The sequence below is a fragment of the Drosophila persimilis genome, unplaced genomic scaffold (genome assembly GCF_003286085.1).
Source record: "Drosophila persimilis strain 14011-0111.01,24,50 unplaced genomic scaffold, DperRS2 tig00000732-arrow-arrow-pilon, whole genome shotgun sequence".
Classification (NCBI taxonomy): Eukaryota; Metazoa; Arthropoda; class Insecta; order Diptera; family Drosophilidae; genus Drosophila; species Drosophila persimilis.
In genome coordinates, this window is record NW_020825345.1 from 1402685 (window position 1) to 1422049 (window position 19365).

The 19365-nt window shown below is 46.9% G+C and overlaps 1 protein-coding gene across 1 annotated transcript in view; it reads right to left on the minus strand.

Moving 5' to 3' along the window:
* LOC6601181 (mucin-19) overlaps window positions 1–19365 on the minus strand; it is a 122407-nt gene that overhangs the window by 36778 nt on the left and 66264 nt on the right. The window contains exons 7-14 of the mRNA XM_026992413.1: window positions 17242–17754; window positions 16530–16987; window positions 16361–16460; window positions 14117–15800; window positions 7653–8299; window positions 6537–6644; window positions 2960–4237; window positions 1532–2030 (exon numbers count right to left, since the gene is read on the minus strand). Coding sequence (XP_026848214.1) covers window positions 1532–2030; window positions 2960–4237; window positions 6537–6644; window positions 7653–8299; window positions 14117–15800; window positions 16361–16460; window positions 16530–16987; window positions 17242–17754 — 5287 coding nt within the window. The remainder of the gene's footprint in view (window positions 1–1531; window positions 2031–2959; window positions 4238–6536; window positions 6645–7652; window positions 8300–14116; window positions 15801–16360; window positions 16461–16529; window positions 16988–17241; window positions 17755–19365) is intronic.

Sequence of the window (19365 nt, forward strand, 5' to 3'; positions counted from 1 at the left end):
ATGAAATTGATGAAGTAAACCATTATATACAGATATACCGAAAATATAACGACGAATTATTCATACTCCTCGATTTTGATATTCTCTCTAATGTTATGGAAATTTCCATAACTTCTTTGGATACTCAATCCATACCCTTCTAGAGTAATACCTTGAAGTGTCGGTGATTCATTATTTCCCACCGTTTCCCCAACATTTGGTAGTAGTACGACAGCACCCCACCGCACATGCACGGCGCCACTGAGAACCACGGGTTACATGTAAATGTAATGTCAAATATGTAGTACTAAAATACACACACCCCAACGATATTGGCGCCACTGAGCATGGGAATACGAAATGGAGCACGGACACCGCTTGAATTTGAATTCAAATTCAAATTTGAATGAAACATGTGCACATGCGTTTAGTATTTGTTATTAAATTAGCGACAAACGACAGTTAGTGGCCAAGCAAAACTACAGTTAAATAGGATTTCTCTCAACTTTATTAATTATTCGTTTTATTTGTAATTTTTGTTGGTTGTTCTGTGGTTTTTTTCTGTGCTCTTTTTTTTTGGCATCTCGTAAAAATATATGGTGTGGCATATATAATATTCGGTTTTGAACAAATTTTCAATAAAATATATAGTATATATTTGTAATATATAGGTAGTATATTAGTGTTTGCTCAAAAAACGGCTGTAAGCAATGCAGATTTGAACTTAATTTCTATTCGATAGATATAGTTATTTTATACAAAGTGTTTCTGTTGAACAAAGTTGTTGTAAAAATGTTTCGGTTGCAGCAATTTCGGTTGCTGTAGCTGTTCTGGTTGTTGCTGTTGGAGTTGTTGTTGTTGTTGGGGTTGTACTCGTACTCGTAGTAGTTGTTGTTGTTGTTGTTGCTTTTGCTGTTGCTGTTGGTGTGGCAGCTGCCTAAGTGGCCAATAATAGCTCCTGGCTATCGGCTTCACTTTGACTAGGAAACTGTTTTGGATTTCGATTTCGATTTCGTTTTCATTTTCGAGTGCATGGGGAAATTTATGGTGGAAAATTCTGTTTAATCAAAAGCCAAAAGTTTCGCACAAAACGAACACAAAAGTGTGTGTGTGTGTGGGTGTGGGGGTGTGGGTGTATGTGTGGAAAATGCCAGAACATTTACAAAAATGAACGTTGTCTCTAACTATTCTTTAAAATGTAAAAGTTTTATCCGTTTTTTGTTGTTGTTTTATTTGTATTATCAATTAATTGTAAATGTTTTTAGTTTCGTATTGGAACCAGTCTTGAGAAGCACACACATTTGATGCATGTATGAGACGCTGTCTGTCTAAACGTTATGTGTATACAAATATATTCATATATAAACCATGATCCACAAAAACGGGTCGGGCTCAATCCCACTTACAAATCTCTTGGGCTCTTTGGGGGGGTGGGGGAGGATTTTTTTATTTTGTTGGGGAGAGGGGTTTAGTAATTGGTTAATGCACGAACACACAGCGCACAGCACGGGGCAATTGTAGCGGGTGATGATGATGATGGACATGGACTCACCCATCTGGCGGCTGTGGCTGCTGCTGCTGCTGTTGCTGCTGTTGCTGCTGGCGACGACGACGTGCCACAGCACTGTTCTTGATAATCGCCTCGATTTCGCGACCCCCAGAACTCTCGCCCTCCGATGCCGAGGCACAATTGCCGGCCGCCACATCCTCGCCAGCCGAGGCCGCCCGAGGCTGCCCCAGTGTGGCGAGATTCCTCACCAGATTGACGGCATCATCGTGCTTCGGTGCACCGGTGGTGGTGGCGGCGTTCTCCTTGGACACATTCCGCAGTATCTGGGCCAGATTCCTCTGCGGATTGTCCACTTCATCGCCACGTGTGGCATCTGCTGTGGTCGCCGACTTGCGCAGATTCGAGACGGTGGCATGGGTGGAGCGTTTCAGGCGATTCTTCAGCTCTGCATTGAGATCCACGGGCATGAGGCCGCGACCCATGGGCCCAGGCAGGGGCTTGCTCTTGAGGATGCCCTTTAATGGTTCGGAGGGTTGTTTGCCTGCGAAACGAAAGGAGTCGGAAATCAGTTTCGGATTTGGTTTTCGAAATATTGGAAAAGGATGTATGTGCCCATTGAAAAAAGGATAATCTTAGCAAATCATTCCATTTAAAAGAAAGGCAGGCAAAAGTTAAGTCATGCACATTCCACAAGCGCAGGTTTTCTTAGTACTTACTCCGTCAGGATTTAGTATGTTCTCTCTCTCTCTCTCTCTCTCTCTGGTTATTCGTTATTCTTTAGCACAATTCTTGGATTTATTTTCTTGGTTTAACAACTTCAATCAATTAAATATTACATACAATAATAATAATAATAATAATAATAATAATCATAATAGTAAATGTAATTCATAACCATATAATCGAATATAATATTTAATATAATGCCATTTAAGGTACAATTCGCTTTTAAATTTATATAAAAAAAAAAAAAAATTGTTTGCAGCTTTCATCGATCGATAGTAAGCTTCAACTGGTAGATGGTAGATATTTATGGTATTTATGGTATTTATGGGCTGCTGCAAATAAAACGGTACTGCCTCCGGGGGGGAGGGGGGACTAAATACATTTTCCTATCGTTAACATTTTTTTTTTATTGATAATATATTTCGTTTTCGTTTGACATTTGTTTAAGTTTCGTTTCGTTTATCCAAAGGGTTGGTGTGAGTTTCTTACATTAAAAACAAAATTTCTACACAGCAAATAGTTGGATTTTTTTTTGGGGGGGGAGGGGGCTGGGGGCGGGGGACCTAGCGCATCTATCACACTGAGGCGCTACAATCCACACACGCACACACGCATACACGCACACACACATGAAGAAAGCCAAAAAAAAAAAAAGGAAAATGGGGATCGGAGAAAAATTGGAATAATTTTGAATTCTTGGCCAAAATGTAACAATTTTTCAGTCCAATATCTCCACGCACAGACGTTTGAAGTCCTTGCCGGCGGCATTTAGCTCTTGGGATGTGACCTCAATGTCCTCGAAGCTGGAGATAATGGCCTTTGACCGATTGCTGGGCGAATGGGCTCTCTTCGGACTGGGCATCGCTGTGGGACTGATGGTGCCGCTCGAGTAGGCTTCCAGGGATATGGGACGCGTGCGCTTCAGCATCTCGCGACGCTTCTGCGTAAGCAATGTCGTCCCCGGCTGACGCACATGCTCGTTGGTGGCCTCCACCTTGGTCACAATCCGTGTCGGCATCGACGGCGTCTTAATCACGGTCGTTATGGACTTGAAAGTCTCCTCGACGCCAAAGTACTTGGCATAACGGTCATCCACGCTGGGGGCTCGCATAGCACCCATCGAGGAGCTGGTGATTTCGGTGGTGTGACGGCGATTAACGGGCTGTGCTGACGACTGCTTCTCCTGGGACTGGCCCTGGACCAGTAGCGATATCTTCTTTCGCATCTCCACCATCTTCTGGAGGGGCACATCCTCGACCTGAGGCGGCGGCTGCTGCTGCTGCTGCTGATTGGAGGCGCAGTTCTCCTTCCCGGAGTCTGAGCCACTGTCGCCGCCAGCTCCATTTGCCTGCTTGTAGTCGTACTTCACAGGCTTCACTGTGGCCGCCACCGTGGGTGTGGAGTGATGCTGCTGTTCGATGAAGGGCGACTTGATCTTCCCGATGGCCCGGACGGTCACTGGTATTTGCACTGCCTCCACGATCTTCAGATGCTCCGCTGCCGCATAGCTGTTCCTGTTGACGCTGGCGGTCCCACTCTTGTTGTTGTTGTTGCGATCTCCGCCCCGGAATGTGTCTGGCAGGACCAGTTTGCCCACCGTGCGCATGCGCACGCTCCTCAAGGACGTCGGTGTGGTGGCGGCGGTGCTGGCGTTGTTGGTGCACGGCTCCGTGGCCGAGCGGGTCAGCACGTGGAAGCCATTGTGTTGCTGCGACGACGACGACGTCGACGACGATGTCTCTGGGTCTGGCTCCGGCTCCATGATGATCTCCAGCGTTAGACTAGACGGCTGTTGCTGCAGCTGCTGCTGCTGATCCTGGTCGTACGGTATGGGCGAGCACTCCATGCGCGTGGGCGTCAAGCTGGAGCTGCTGTTCCGCGGCGTGCGATCGGTGGGCGGACTGCGCGAGTAGCTGCTGGTGCGGCTGCGGTACCGGCCGCCACCGCTGGCGCTGCCCGCACTGCCATCGCACAGGCTGCTGAAGAAGGCCAGGCGTTCGGCCAGCGACAACGATGAGGGTTCTGCGATCGAAGACACATATAGGGTTTTTTTTTGGGGATTAGATGTTAGTTTTTCTACTCTGTGATGATGGATCTTACGCATCTCATTTGCTCTTTAATCTTTAATGTATGGATATATTTATTGTAGTTGTTGTTGCTGGCTGCTGACTGCTGACTGCCGCTTCGTGGTTGCGCCTCAACTCGCGGCGACTTACAAAAGTCAAAGACGATGTGCGCATTGAGTTTTTATCCAACTTTGGGGCAAGCGGCGCCCACTCAAGTCTCGACACAAAATGTTGCTGCCGTTGCTTTTGCCGATAACATGTGTGTATTTTTCCTCTCTTTTTTATACGGATATCGCACACATTTGTGGCTGCCGCTGGTCGTATCTTTATCAACCACTAGACTAAAGACCCAGCAATCACAAAAGATTTCTGCCACCCCCATAGAAAGTTTCGTCTGTCTGTGGCATTTATATGGCAATTTCTATAATTTACTTCGCTCTTTTGTCCACTGTCTAGCCACCATAGAGTACAGCACCTATAAATACATATGGATGTACGTACGAGTATCTCTTTGATAGTTTTCATTTTCATTTGCAAACTTTCGATAGTTGTTCCTTAATTGATATGAACTTTCTTTGCGGAATGTGTGGCATGATTGATACAACAACAAACTGTTGAGCGAAATTGTGTTGATCCAGATTGGATGCTCGAGAGTCTCTCTAGGGACTGCAATGTTCTCAAAGAATGAAAGCAATGCGAAACATGCAAAATATCGAGAGCATTATATGGAAAAACCTGCTTTTAATTACCGATAAATGGTAATTGCGAAAATAGATAAAAAGCCTATGGATGTGGAAAATAACTAAAAATAATCAACTAAAGAATCATCAATCATTTTTCTGTACTTAAGAATATTCTTGGAAATAAATTTCCATTGAATCTGGAATATTTCTAAACCTATGGCAGCACCCAAAGAGCTCTTAAAGTATAGAAAGTGGCCTTTAGTATCTGCTCCAATGGGATGAAATATTGCCACAAATATTAAAAAAAAAACATCCAGTAAATTCTTTCTTTTTCTTGTGTACTTTTCTCTATGCCACCAAGGTCAACGTTACTCCCACCTTATCAATCATGAAATTTTACGACACGAGCCGACAAAGAAGGAGCGCTAGGTCGTCGCCCACTCCCATTGTCATCAGAGGAGAGGCGCCCCAATCTGCGGTCGTAAAACAAACCCCTCCCAACCGATGGCCGATGGCCGTTAGCCGATAACCGATAACCGATTACCGATCGGTGGATGGAGCAAAATGGAGGTTAACAGCATTCCACAAGTGTGTCAGTGTAACGCTAAGGAGGAGGGGAAGGAAGACTTCCCCCTTGGATTCCGACTCCGAAAAGGAGGAGTCCACAAAAATGTTGTAAGTAAAATGCCGTACAAATTATGAACGCTTAATTAAGTTCACTAAAGACTTCCCCCCCTCCCCCCGACCGGTGCCGCACCGAGCCGCAGACGGTGGCAGGTATCGCATCGGGAAAATATGTGGAAATGTGGCAAAGAAAAACGCGAATCATAAATTATATAAAAAAAAAAACAAATTAAATTAAAACACTTGTTAATAATTTTCTCATGCGGCAGCAACAACAATAAAAAAAAAAACCAGAGCAAACGGCAACGGCAACCGGCAACAGCAACAATTATAACAAGAAGTTAATTCATTTGTTAAAAAAAAAAAAAAAAAAAAAAAAAAACGGGCAGAAATAATGAAAATGTAAATATAAATGAAAATGAAAAAAAATGAAGGAAAATGCAATGGAAAATTGTATGTATGATGGATGCACATGCATGGAAAACCATGGAAAATTGCTTTTTTGCGATTCTCCTTTCGGCTGCCGTTTCTCTTCTTTCTTTCCTCTTGTGTGGCAATTGCGCAATTTTCGCAATTTCTGCGGTTCGCTCAAAATTTGTTTCCAGTCAATCATTAAAATTAGTCTCGCGGGCGCGCCAATCAAATTATGGTATTAAAAAAAAAACAACAACAACAACAACACAAGACAACATTAAGCAACAACAACAACAACAACAAGAACAATAAATATATATATATATGTATATGTGATTTTTCATTCCAAAAAACATGAGCTTTTTCGTGCAATCAAAAACGATAAGATTTCGAGGCAAACAAATGAGGGGCAAGGTACAAGGTGTTGCACAAATGAAAAGAGGAGACAGAGAACCAGAGTCCTCAGAACAATGCTTTCGGGTTCCCCATCTCCTCCTCCAGATTGGGCCAATCCAATCCCCAGGGGGAACTTACCAAATTCTGCATCTTGTGTATTGTTTGGCGACATTGGATCATCGTTTGGCTGCGATATGTCCACAGGATTGGTGGTGTTTCCAGGCGATGGCTGTCGCTGGTTGGCCCCTGAAATATTTGAAACATAATCTAAAACATTCTTTTCCCAGATCGGATTTGCAAGGATTTTCAGCTTTATCTTGAAATTTATTTCCATTGTTTGTTATATTTTTGCTATATATGTTCCGGGCTGTAGATCTGACTATACTATAACTGCTGTGCTATGATTGACATGACTTTCAATGGCTACTTTTCGATCGGGGCAGCAGGCCCAGGCCTACTGCTAATCTCGAGTGTGGCACCCCCATCCCCTGTCTGGGCCTGTTGTTGCACAATCAGCTAGCCACGCGAGCTCCAATTAGCCGCTGGATGGCCAGAGAGGCGCCGCGACAAGCGACAGGTGAGTGTGGTGCTGTGGTGCTGTGGTGGTGTGCGGTGTGTGTGGCAAGGCAAGTGACACACATTTTACAGCTTATTAACTTGGCCAACAACCATGAGAGGCTTGCCAACAAAACGGAACAAAAACAACAACAACAAATGGCAACACACATCTGGCAAAAAAAAAAACACTCACAAAATAAAGGTGTCATAGACCGATAGGGCACAGAGGTGGACATTCGAGGGGCACTCTCCCCTAGAAGTATATGGCTAATGGAGCTCTGTTTGTTCTGCTATCCAGAGCTATTGAAAGCGACACCCTCCAGCCAGTGACATACCATCGTGGTCTTTAAATAAGGAATATAACAGAGCTCTATGTAGTAGGGAGGTCCCTTGGTGGTCACCTCTGTTAAGCCCCTGTTCAGTCCGAAAGACTCTACTCTACTCTAGTTTTATCTACTCTACTGTTATCCCATTCTGGCTTTTGGCTTCTGGTTTCTGTGGTCTTGGCCTTCTTGCTATGGTTCGTTGCTGTTGCCGTTGCCGTTGCCTCATGGGCCACAACAAAGTTCGCACAGTGGCCTGGCCTGGCCTGGCCCGGGCTGGCCAACGTAGCGGTCTCCTCATTTGTTTTATTGCTTCATGCTAATTTCTGGCAGCCCTCTGCTCCTCTCATCTACGAGGGGTTGAAGTACTCACCCGTTGCACGTGGCGTTGACTGATCTCCTGATGACAATGAGGATGATGATGCTGCTGCTGTTACTTCACTCCGACGGTTGCGCGACTGTTCCTGCTGCAATTGCTGGAACATATTGGCCCTGGCCCGAACACTGTTGCTGCGTGCCAAGCCACTGGCTGGTGTTGTGGTTGCGGTGGCAGATGCAGATGCAGAGGCGGAGGCGGATACTTCGTCGCTCAGCGACTGTATGGCCGAGTCCTCCTCCAGTCCGGACATCTCGAAGATGTGCTCGCTGTCCGTGCCCACGGAGAGGGTCAACTGTTCGCTGAGATTGACGCTGTCGTTGATGGAATGCTGGCGTGCCAGCAGCAGCGGTGACGAGGCTGACGCAGTGGCACCACCCTGTGCGGCCAAGTGGACGACGCGTGGGGATTGCAGGGGCTGCGTGGAGCTGCGGGCCAAACGGAACGAGGCTCCTGCCCCCGAATTAGTCGATGAGGAGAGCAGCAGTGGTGCTGGCACGTGGCTCAGTGGTTGTCCGGTTATCGGGGATATCAGTGGCTGCTGCTGTTGGCCGTGGCTCAGGCGAATGTCCAGCGGCTTGGTGGGCTTGAAGGCCGACGTGCCCGACGACGAGATGTCAAAGGACGTGGAGCTGGCTTTGAAGCTGCAAAATAGTGGAATCGTTGAAAACATTTACATAACAAATAACAAATAGCAAATGGCATAAGTATTGTGTGAATCTCTCCGTCTGCGAACAATGCCCGCGAACAGCATTTTGGCCATAATTATGGGCAATTTTGGTCAAGTTAATTACGGCCATAGCGGTGGGATGGCGGTGAAACCTCTCAGCCCCTCGAGGGAATCTCTTCCCATCAACCGAACCGAACCGCAGTGAAGTGAAGGTAAAAGTTTATGCGCTCAGCGATGGCCCCAAGAATTAGCCAGGGAAAAGCCAGCAGTGAAAGGTAATTGAATTGATGATAAGGTGCAAAGACACACACAAACCAGAAGAGCCGCTAAAGAAATTCAAAAATTTCACAAGATAATCTCCAGTGTCTTGCCACACTCCACATTGCCACAGATGCCACAGATACCACATATATTCTGCATTTTTCCTACCACATTCCCTGCTATTTTTAGTCGTTTCACCTACAACTTGTTCAAGTTTTCCCAATTCCAATATTTGTTTGCATTTTCCAGGCGATGCGAATGAAGGAAGGCAGAGGGAAAACTATAAATAAACAACTTAAATAAATAGAAAAAACCAAGCTAATTGGATTTTCAAATGAAAAAGAGAGCAGAGACAGAAGAGAGGGGCCAGAGAGAAACCAACCAAAAAGAGTGCCCAGAAGAGAGGATTCATGGGAGAAAGAGCAAACACAGGGAAGTACATAAGAGAACTATAATTTCAAAATAATATTTATGGCCCATGATTAGGGGCAACAGTTGCAGATATTCTAACAAAAAACCAAATGATGATTGTGCGAATGATCTAATCACGAAAATGAGGGAAAAACGTAAGCCACAAAATACATCTATCTTTTAGCCGCCAACACGTATCTGTATCTGTATGTGTATAATAATTTCCACAAATTATTTCTTTTTATGATGACAATGATTTTTGCACACTTGGCAGCGGGTTTTCACATTTTGGCACTTGAAAATGGCTGCACATTTCCATGGAATTTATTTATAGCACATTACGAAAGAGAGATGCTCGAAAAATCTCCCATTTCCACATCCATTTTCCACTCTCATGGCACACATATCCACTCCATAATTTATTCAGTGATTTTCATGCTAAACATTTCCATACAATTTCATCCAGTGATTTCCATTGATATTCAAACCGATATTCGATTCCCCCAAACCTCTTTCCAGTTTACAAAACACGCGGTAAGTGTCGCGAGGAATGTCACTCGAATGGGTTCTGACCGTCAACCGGCAACTGGCAAAGACATTTTGATGGCATGAGAACGTGGTTTTTCTTTGAACAGACCTACACACAAATCTACGACTACACATATACCATTTCATTCTGCCTTCTTGGTCTTACTTCTACTTCTCCTTCTGCTCGTACCTTCCACTTTCCACCTTCCACCTGATAAGGAAACCGACCAGACCGAACCGAACCGAACCGAACCGCGCGGCGATTTTGTTTTATCAGTTATGAGTGGTAGTTTCGATTTCTTTTCCACCTATTCACTCCACTATTTGTTCTCTTTTTGATGAGAACTTTGATTACTTTAATAGTAGTACTCTCTTTTGATGATATAGTGATTTGATCACTATTTATGCTCTCTTTGGTGGAGAACTTCAATCACTATCTATGCTCTTTTGTGACATACGTTTGGAGCACTTTTTACACTCTGTTTTTTTTTTTTAAGGGAATAAATCAGTTTTAATCTTTTCTTTTCTAGTTATCCAGAATCACTTTTTTATGAAGCGTTTTAATCACTATTAATTCTGGTACTTTTCAAGGAATTGGAGCTTTATTTGAGACGGGTTTTGGCACACTCTTTGGCTAGTGATTGGAGTATGTTTTTTTTTTTAATTTTCTCCCTGTTTCAATCACTATTTTTTATTCTCAATTTCCTTCACTCTCTCTCTCTCTCTTCCGTTAGAAAAAAAAATAAATATATATTTTATTTTGGCGCTGTGTTTGACGGCGGCGTACGTGAAAATTGAAAAAGCGATCGCGAGCGACTGAGCGAAAAAATTGTAAAAACAAATGGGAGACGCCGCCAACGCCGCTGCTGCCGCTGACGATCGCAGCAGCGGAAGAGCAGAGCGGCTGAGCGGCAGAGCAGAGGCGACCGGCGGATCCGGCCAGCGGTTGAGTGGTGCGGCGATTGGTTGGGTGGTGCTGCACAGTGGTGCAGAGTCGGCGGCGCTGTCGACGTCGCTGCTAGCAAATTTAAATTATTTTCAGCTTTTGTTTTTCTTTTTCTTTAGGTTTTCCTCGTTTTCTTTTTATTGCTGCGCTTTATATTTATTTTGGTCTGGTATTTTCCTTCCTTTTCTTTAGTGGATTTTCTCTGATTTTTCTTTTGCTCTGGCTATTTTCTCAACAAGAAAAGAGAGGAGAAGCCGCTTCGTGTGGAGAACATTGTTGCTCTTTTTTTGAATATTATTTTTAGGAACATTTCGCTCTGTGAATGGGCCACCGACTGACGTTGAAAAAGTGCGACATGGAAGAGTTATTTATGGAAAAATATGGTACGATTTTTGGCAGATATATGGAGCCAGTAATGTCTATAGATAGATGATGTCAAAGGGTGCTGCCGTTTGGGTTAATGATCCTCTAAGAGAGGGTAACTATTGGAGGTCTACTCGTTGACTCTCAGAACCTTGAAGAGTTATCTGTCCAAAGGCACTTCTGATGATCCTACTGTGGGGTTTTGTACCCTCAATCGAGAACACTTATGGAAAATATGGCAGATATGGCTATAGCTGTACTGAGGCGGCTCTTTGGGCCTTTCCGCTATCTATCAAGAAGTACTTCTGATGATCCCTGATACTTGAATTGTTATTAGAAATCCTATTGCAAATTCTTTTGGAAAATTTGGGAAAAATTAGTAACTTCTTTGTTTCGATGTATCGATGGGTTTTGAGATATTTCAGCGGTAGAGCAATTATACGAGTGAATCCTCACTTGATCGAAGAACAGATAAGACTGAAAACTTCTAAAACCCTTCAGCCTAATCATTTCTTTGGCTATTTATTGGGATCGTGCATTCTTAGCCAATTTTAAGCAACCATAAAATGTATTCTAGATAGATTCTACATAGTGATAGGGTTCGGGGCTAAAGTCTCCCCCGCTGACTAAGTTTTGTCGATTGTTCGGGTTATCTTATCAAAAGATTACGAAAGATACAGATACATAACATTGAATTGGACATGCCATGGCAGCCACTACGACAAGTATATCGATTTAATCGGACCACAAATATTCGCTCTCTCTCTCTCTCTCTCTCTCTCTCTCTGGCACACCACAAAAAAATGTCCGAGTGCCGGCAATTATTGACAGGTTTTTCGTTTGATTTTTGACAGTTTTTGATAGTTTTTCCTTCGATTTGGTGGAGTGGTAAAGGGGAGGAGGGCTTTTCCATTTACCGTTTTCTGATATACGCCTCAAACATTTTTTTACTCTGACGTCGCTGCAACAACAACATGGAACACAAGGACCAAGGACAAACCCTTTTATGTTTTCGTTTTGGTTAGAGTCCTCTTCAATCTAGGTGATTGGCGGTGATTGCTTCCCGACAGAGTGCTCGTACTCTCCGCCCCTCGCTGGTACTCGTGTGGACAGATATATGGTTATGACGCACACCCCCCAACAGAACAGAACAGAATAGTACGGAACGGAACGGAACAGTACGGCACAAACCCCCAGATACGAGTATCTTCTGAACGCGTTCGAGCGCTGCAACCAACTGAAATGCAAGCAACGCTTGTGCCGTGTTTTGTTGTGGGGGGGTTCTGTTCGTTCTATGGGGCATATGGCTGTATGGCTGTATGGCTATATGGGCAGCATAAATTACACGCCACAAAGCCTCGAATGTGTGCGAAAAGATATTGACAATACCGTTCGCTGAATGCAAATGTGACAGGCGGCGAAGAGTGTGAAAAACAAAGGCACTGCGGAAGGGTACGGATAGGAGGGGGGCAGGGCGGCAGGGCGGCAGGGGGGCGGTAGGGATTCCACAAGAACTTATTGTTCTGTTCTTGTCGGTGGGTCTTTTTTTTAGGAAAGGGAGTGCCGTGCCAGGCGGAACAAAAGCCCCGAAAAAAACAAAAAGCAACAACAACAAGAAGAACTCTATGGAACACTCACTCGTGGAGCACAGCAGCGCACATAAAATGCTGACATAAAAACACAGTTAAAACGCGAACTTTGTAGAGTTAAGGGGGGGAAGGGGAGGGCGGACGGGTGGGCTGTCTATTCTAGTATTTTTTTGACTGATTCTAAAATGCTTTTAGTGGCTAAAAACTAGGTTTACGACGCTTGACATTGGCCGGCCAAACCTTTGCAAAATTCGCAGAAATTGACAGTCGTCGGAGGTGAGAATTTGTTGAATGACAGTCGGGCTAATAGCTAGAGACTGATGGGCAGGAAGAGCCACTAAAAGGTGGCGAATGATAGGCAGGAAGGAACTAATCTTAAATCGAGACCTTAGGCTGAAAGAGAGGTAGATCTTTTATGGATCCAGAGATCCAAGAGGGTCACTGCTGCATAACTGGAGACTTATACATATTATCGAAATGGAGGATCTATCGACGAAAATCCTATGATTTGATAACCTTAAAGTGTATTCAAATATGGATCTTTAAATGGTTTATGTGCTAGTGAAGCAGAACTCAAAAAGATCATATATAACAAGGTAGGAAATCGTTTCTCCGTTAAAGAATGACCTTAAAATGGCAATCTTTACATTCAAAGAACCTGTATTACAGCGGGGCCTGAGAAATCATCTTTCTTGATCGTCTAAAAACTGTATGAATGTCATAATGTAGTACCAAAATGATCTTCGAAGGTGGAAAAGTATTCTAACAATGGAAATAGAGGAACCTGGAAGATTTTTCTACTCTCCAGAGCCCTCTGGTATTCTCCAGCACTCTTTCTGAACTGCTCTCTCGTGTACCCCTTTCCTAATGCCCTCTCGTATACCCCTACCCCTAGCCCTGCCTCGTAAGCCAATCGACCTTCTCTAATCACCAAACCATTACTAACCTTTATTTTGATTTTTTTGTATTTTTTGCGGGCACTCGCGTGTTCTTGTTGGCCTCAATTGTTGCACAGAGGGCGGGGGAGGGGAGAGGGAGAGAGGGAGAGAGATGGGGGTACCTGCACAGGTAATTAGGCAAGCAATAAGCTGCTTAAGTGACAAAAAATAGGTAAGAGGTAATAAAAAAATAACAGAATAAGCAAAGAAAAGTGAATTTACGGCAAATGAATATATGATGGCAAATACGAATTGAGGCCAGGCCCTGGCGGGACTTCGCTGTGTTTTGTTTTGGGGAAACAGCAACAGAGTTCGTGGCAATTGGCTGGCAATTTCGCTGGAAATATGGAAAACATATCATCATCTAAGGGGTCAGCGATGTGTGGCCACAAAAACACAATTGAGCAGAACAAAATATAGATATAATTATGCAGAAGCAATGACCAGAGAGGGGAGTATCGGTGTGACCCTGAATCAGGGGGCAATAACTCCACAACTTTTCATGTACTTCCATGCCACGGGGAAAAGCGAGAGAGAGAGGGAGGAATGTCGCACATTCGGACCAAAAATAGCCATGATTCCATGCCGCTGCTGGAATTCTTTGGGCCATCGAAGCGTGAAGCGGTGACATCGTGTGACAGCTTGACAGCCTGCCAGCCAGCCGCACGATGCGTATACGCAATGTGGGATTACGGATACAGATATAGATACAGGGAGAGATTCGCACACGGAAATATTCTATCTGTTGGACTTACAAGCTCTTCTCCTCGCTCGTAACCGGCTGCGTTTTGTATCGCTCCCTCTGCAGATCCCTTCGCAGGACACTGGGCTTCAGCAGACGCGGGACCGGGCATCCCTCTTCAGCTTCTGGTGTTTGCTGTAGCGGCGACTCCCAGCTGCTGTTGATGCCACCCGCCAGGCGGGAGGTCGGTGTCGCGAGCATCTCCATGCGCTTAATCCTCTCCGCCACGGATATACTCGCCGGAGTGGTGACAAAGTCGACGGGGGTGCTGCTGGCGGGAGCAGCTGCCGCCTGCGATGTGGAGATGGCATCGAGTGCTGCAGCCAAATCCATGACGGGCGGGGCATCCTGACGCTCCAGCGAGCGGGTGCGACGCTTTAGGAGGCTCGGGGAGTCCTGGTCGTGGGAGGAGCCCAGGGAGCGCCGCTTGGAGGGCGAATCGGTTTTCAGTATGGGATGAATGGGCGAATCGGTGCCTCCATCGTGATCCAAGCCGCTCAGATCGAACTCCTCGCGACTGCTCTTGCGGGAGGACTTTAGTATCGGTCGAATCGCCTCGTGCTCATCCGCCTCCCCAAACGACTTCTTCTTCAGTATGGGCTTCGGGGGACGAACTGCCTCCTCGCTGGAGGTGCTCTCCTGCTTCAGAATGGGTCTGATTTCATGCCACTCGCCCTCCCCTACTGCATCCTCCAGTCCGAAGCTGCCGTCGTGATGGGCCGCCAGTTCAGCGGCTGCCAGTGTCACGGCCTGCGAGATGGACACATGCTTGTGGCAGCCCCCGTCCGAGGGCGTCGACAGCGAGTCCTTCTTCTTCAGGATGCTATGCGGCTGACTCTCCGTAGCCGAGGGGCAGCCGTCGCTCTTGCTGCTGTCGTAGCTGCTCTGCTTCAGGATCCCATGGCTCTGGGCGGGACTCAGTCCCGTGCCTGCTTCCTCGAGGGAGTTCCGCCTCGCGGATTTGATCAGTATGCTCCGCTCATCCGGGGAATGGGACCGGGAGTAGTAGCGCGACTCGTCTAGGCTGGAGCGCTTCTTCAGGATCCCCTGACGCTTGCTGCGGGCGGTCCCCGCCAGCGGTGGATCCATCACGCTCGAGGAGAACGTCACTGGGGAGGCGTTGCTCGAGGCACTCGAGTTGCAGTCCCCAAAGGCCTGTTCCTTTTTCTTGAGAATGGAAACGATCTGGTTTGGTGCCGGGGGAGAGCTCTGTGCACCGGTGGCCGCTGCTCCTCCTGTGACTCCTGCCTCATCCGAGCTCTTGCGTCGCAGAATTGCTGCAGCAGACATTTTCTGGCTTGCCATCTCCTCTGGCTGCTGCTGTGGCGGCTGCGGCTGCTGCACCTCCTCCGATTGATCCACAATCTTCTTAATCTCCGCGAGATCCGCACGGGTTCGCTCATTGAATTTCTGGGAAACAGTCTTCGCGGCCGGCTGCAGGGCATGCAGTGGTCGTGGCGCAGGCAACACAGCCGTCATCGTGCGCACAGCCACCTCGGGATGGCGCAGTCCAGGGTAGGGGCACGGCGGTGGACGCAAGGATTCCGACCTCGAGGCCACAGTCGATTCGCTGCAGGAGCTCTTCACCGGCGACTGGGAGAGCAGATCCCTGAGGGTGTCATCCTCTCCAGGAACCAAAGGACGTGCCATTCCCAGTTCACGACGACGTCGGCGGCGATTCGAGGCGTCTGCCTCATCTGCAAAAGAAGATCAGCGGATTAGTGGCAGGTTCGGAAGGCATCGAAGGGGCTCAAATTTCACAGGACACTTGGGCGGACACGTGCATAACAGTGGGCGGTGGCGGGGCAACAACAGCATTTGTGGACGGTGGTGGGGCAACAGCATTTGGTGGCGGACTTGGACATATTTTACACAGGTTTTTCGTATGGAAATGGTGGAGGCGGACGCGGTGGCGGTGGCGGAGCCTGAGGCTAAGGAAAAGCTCTCCTCGCGGAGTACGAAATGATGGAAATGGAAGTGTTGCAAGGAGCAACCGCGGTGTGGTTGATGCCCCATGACGTTCGAAGATTGACTGACGGCTGCGAAGAGGTCGTGTCTATCGCGTGGAAACTGGAAACCTTTCTGCAGTTCCATTCGATGCATTCAAGCTTGAAGGCAAAACAAAACCCAAATTTGGATGCCCTGCTCAATGATGCTGCCTCCCATCCGCTGCCGCTGCCGCTGCCGCTGCTGCTGCTGCTGTTGCCTCCTCTGTGGCTGCATCCATCCATCCGTTTGTGTGTGCCACTCCACTTACCGCCATCCTTGGTGGCTTCCTCTGTCAATGAACGATTCAAATTTGATTTGCGTTTCGCCGACTTATCGCGATCTCCCAGACGACGGGGGGAGCTCTCCGGCTGAAGGAGGGGGAAACGAAAGATTAGTTTTTGGGGCATGCCACATAGATCTCTTCGCCGAGCACTCACCGTTCGCTTGTGCTTTTGCACGGGACTCAGCTGCAAGTTGGCCAGATTCAGATGATCGCGTGCCCCGTTCTGCGTGTCCGTCTGCTCGGTGCACAGTGTGCTGCTGCGCGGCCGCATCTTGAGGGTGCAATCGGACGAGGCCGTAAAGTGCAGTTCGCTGAGGTTCTGCTTCATGGAGAGGCCACTGCCGACGGCCACCAGGTTCTGTTTTCGCTGTGTGGGTGGCGTGTCCGCCGGTTGGGACGAGGATCGCTGCTTGGACTGTCCTGCTGCTCCAGCCACTCCAGTCGCTGCTGGCTCCGAGTTGAAGCCACAGATGACGGTAGACTTTGGTGAAATCTCGGAGCTGCTGAGGCGACGACTTGGCGAGCGACCACCGGCTGCTGCACCGCCCGTGTTCCTTGGGGAACAGGGCGAACTATAGCGCTGGCGCTGATGCTCCTCTTCCTTCTTTTTGTCTGCGGGGGGGCGGCCAGGGGGAGATTTGTGGGTGGAAGGGGAGACAATTGGAAATGTGATGAAAAGGAGCTTTGGCTTACATTCGTTGTACACACACACAAACACACACAATGAACACGGAACGAAGGATAGCAGAAGGGTGTTAGATACATTTTTGAAGAAAGATAAACCCTTGAACCAATCTGATGTCAGGTGTGTGGCATAGACAGAACCAAAGAGAGAGAGAGAGAGAGATAGAGGGAGAGACACTCACCGAGCGCTGCGGCACGCAGGCGACTGGCTTTGGTTTGACGCACCGCTGGCGAGGATTGGGGCGATGTGGATGTGGACGAAGAGCAGCAGCTGCCGCCACCGCCACTGCCGCCGGCCGCCTCCAAGCCCAAGCCCAAGCTCAAAGGGGAAATCGTGGGGGGATTCTTGCGACGTTTAATCGGAGAACTCGTGGCAGAGGCGGAGGCGGAGGCGGAGGCGGGGGCAACAGCTGTGGCACCTCCTCCTGTCGTTGTTGTCGCTGCCGCTGCTTTCAGCACAATTAACGGCGCTTTGTTGGCATTAGCTAGGGGCGGCATGGGCGTGGTGTTGTTGCCTCGTTTCTGTGGCAGTTGCAGATTAGTGTTGTTGTTGCTGTTGCTGTTGCTGTGGCACTGGCCTTTGCTGCAGTGGCAGTTGCAGTTGCAGTTACAGTTGTTGTTGTGTATGTAGGCGCAATTAAGGCTGCATTTGGTGGGAGCTTTTCCCCTGCTGTTGCGGCTGCTGCTTGTTGTTGCTGTTGTTGCTGCTGCTGCTGCTGCATGTTGCATGTTGCATGTGTTTTTTTTGAGGGGGTAAATGCGTGGAGACATTAAAGCATGTGGGATTTCTTGTTGTTGTTGTTGTTGTTGTTGTTGTTGTTGTTGCTGTTGTATTTTCGATTGCATAATGCTTGATATCCAAAAAGATTGATCGATGACAAGAAATTACAGGGGGAAAAAACCGAAAGAAAAGCTGTCTTTCAGGGGCCAAAAAGTTCGTACAAGCCTGAAGATCGCTTCAATGGAAGCTGCACATCATATGTGTAAGGCTTTGAAAGGGTATCAATAATCGCAGCTATCCTATCTCCGAGTTTCAAGCATGAAAAACTTTGATTTAAACGACGATATTTTCTCTTATGGCCATTCGATTTAAATCGAATTTGTGTCTAGCTATGGAAGAAGACATCGTAAAACCCTCATCAAAGGTCTGTGTTCGAGTTTCGGAAATTAATCGATGATCGACGAGAGAAAAAGTGGAAAAAGTGATGGGAAATACTTGCGAAAGTTTTGTGTGACAAAAGAAAAGCATTAAAACCAAAAGAAATCTATCATTTCTGGTCGATAGGTTTGGGGCCTGAGGGCCTCGTGAGACGGAGAGGTGATCAAAGCTTCATTAGCAAAACATTTGATGATGATATATGAGAGGAACTCTGACAATGATTACGAATAATTTCTCAAAAATAAAGCCATACAAATTATCATGAAATGCTGGAGCAAAACCTATTAGATTTAATGCCAAAAATATTGCTGAAAGATTGAATTTCATTTAGCAAAAACAAACAAGAATCACATGGGAATGTCCCCGCCGTACCCAGAGGGCAATGGAAATATTTTCTATGGAATTTCGCACATCTCGATCCCAAGAATCGCAAGAATCACAAGAATCTACACTCATGTGAAAGCAACCTCAGTTGAACCTCCCATCCCCACCATCGTTTCGTTGTGTTTTTTGGGGCTTATGTAATCCAACGAACGAAAACGCTTTCGTAATCTCCAAAGACCGAAAGACGGAGAGACAGCAGAGAGGGCGCCGCGAAATTTAAGCGAATCATCTTTTACCAGCAGCAGCATCAGCAGCAGGCCAGCAAATAATGATCATCCCGTCCGTCCTCCGTTCATTGCCTTCTGACTGTCTGTCAGTCGCCATCTGTCTGTCATCCATTCCGTCCGTCTGTCTGCCTGTCAAAGATCACTGAACGCTCTCTAAACTTTCCAGGGCACTCGGCGAGAGCATTCGCCTTTTAGATCCGCCATCCGGGAGGGCTGCCCCTCCACGAACAAAAATCAAATTAATTCCATGAACAGAAATTGCCAAATTGGTAAATATTGAAATCAATACCGCAAGCCACAAACAAAAGAAACAACGAACACAAAAGGCCTGGAAAACAACAATTGATAGGGAAATGAAAGATCTCAACAAGAGATCGATCATCCAACATCGATCGGGGAGAAGCTGTGTGTTTATTTATGGGACAGATCGCTCGTTCTGTGTGTGGCATTTCAATTGGAAAGAGATTAAACCCTAACGCCCTACTCCACCCTCCAGTCGATCCTCCATCGATCTCTGCAGCAACCTCAACCACGAT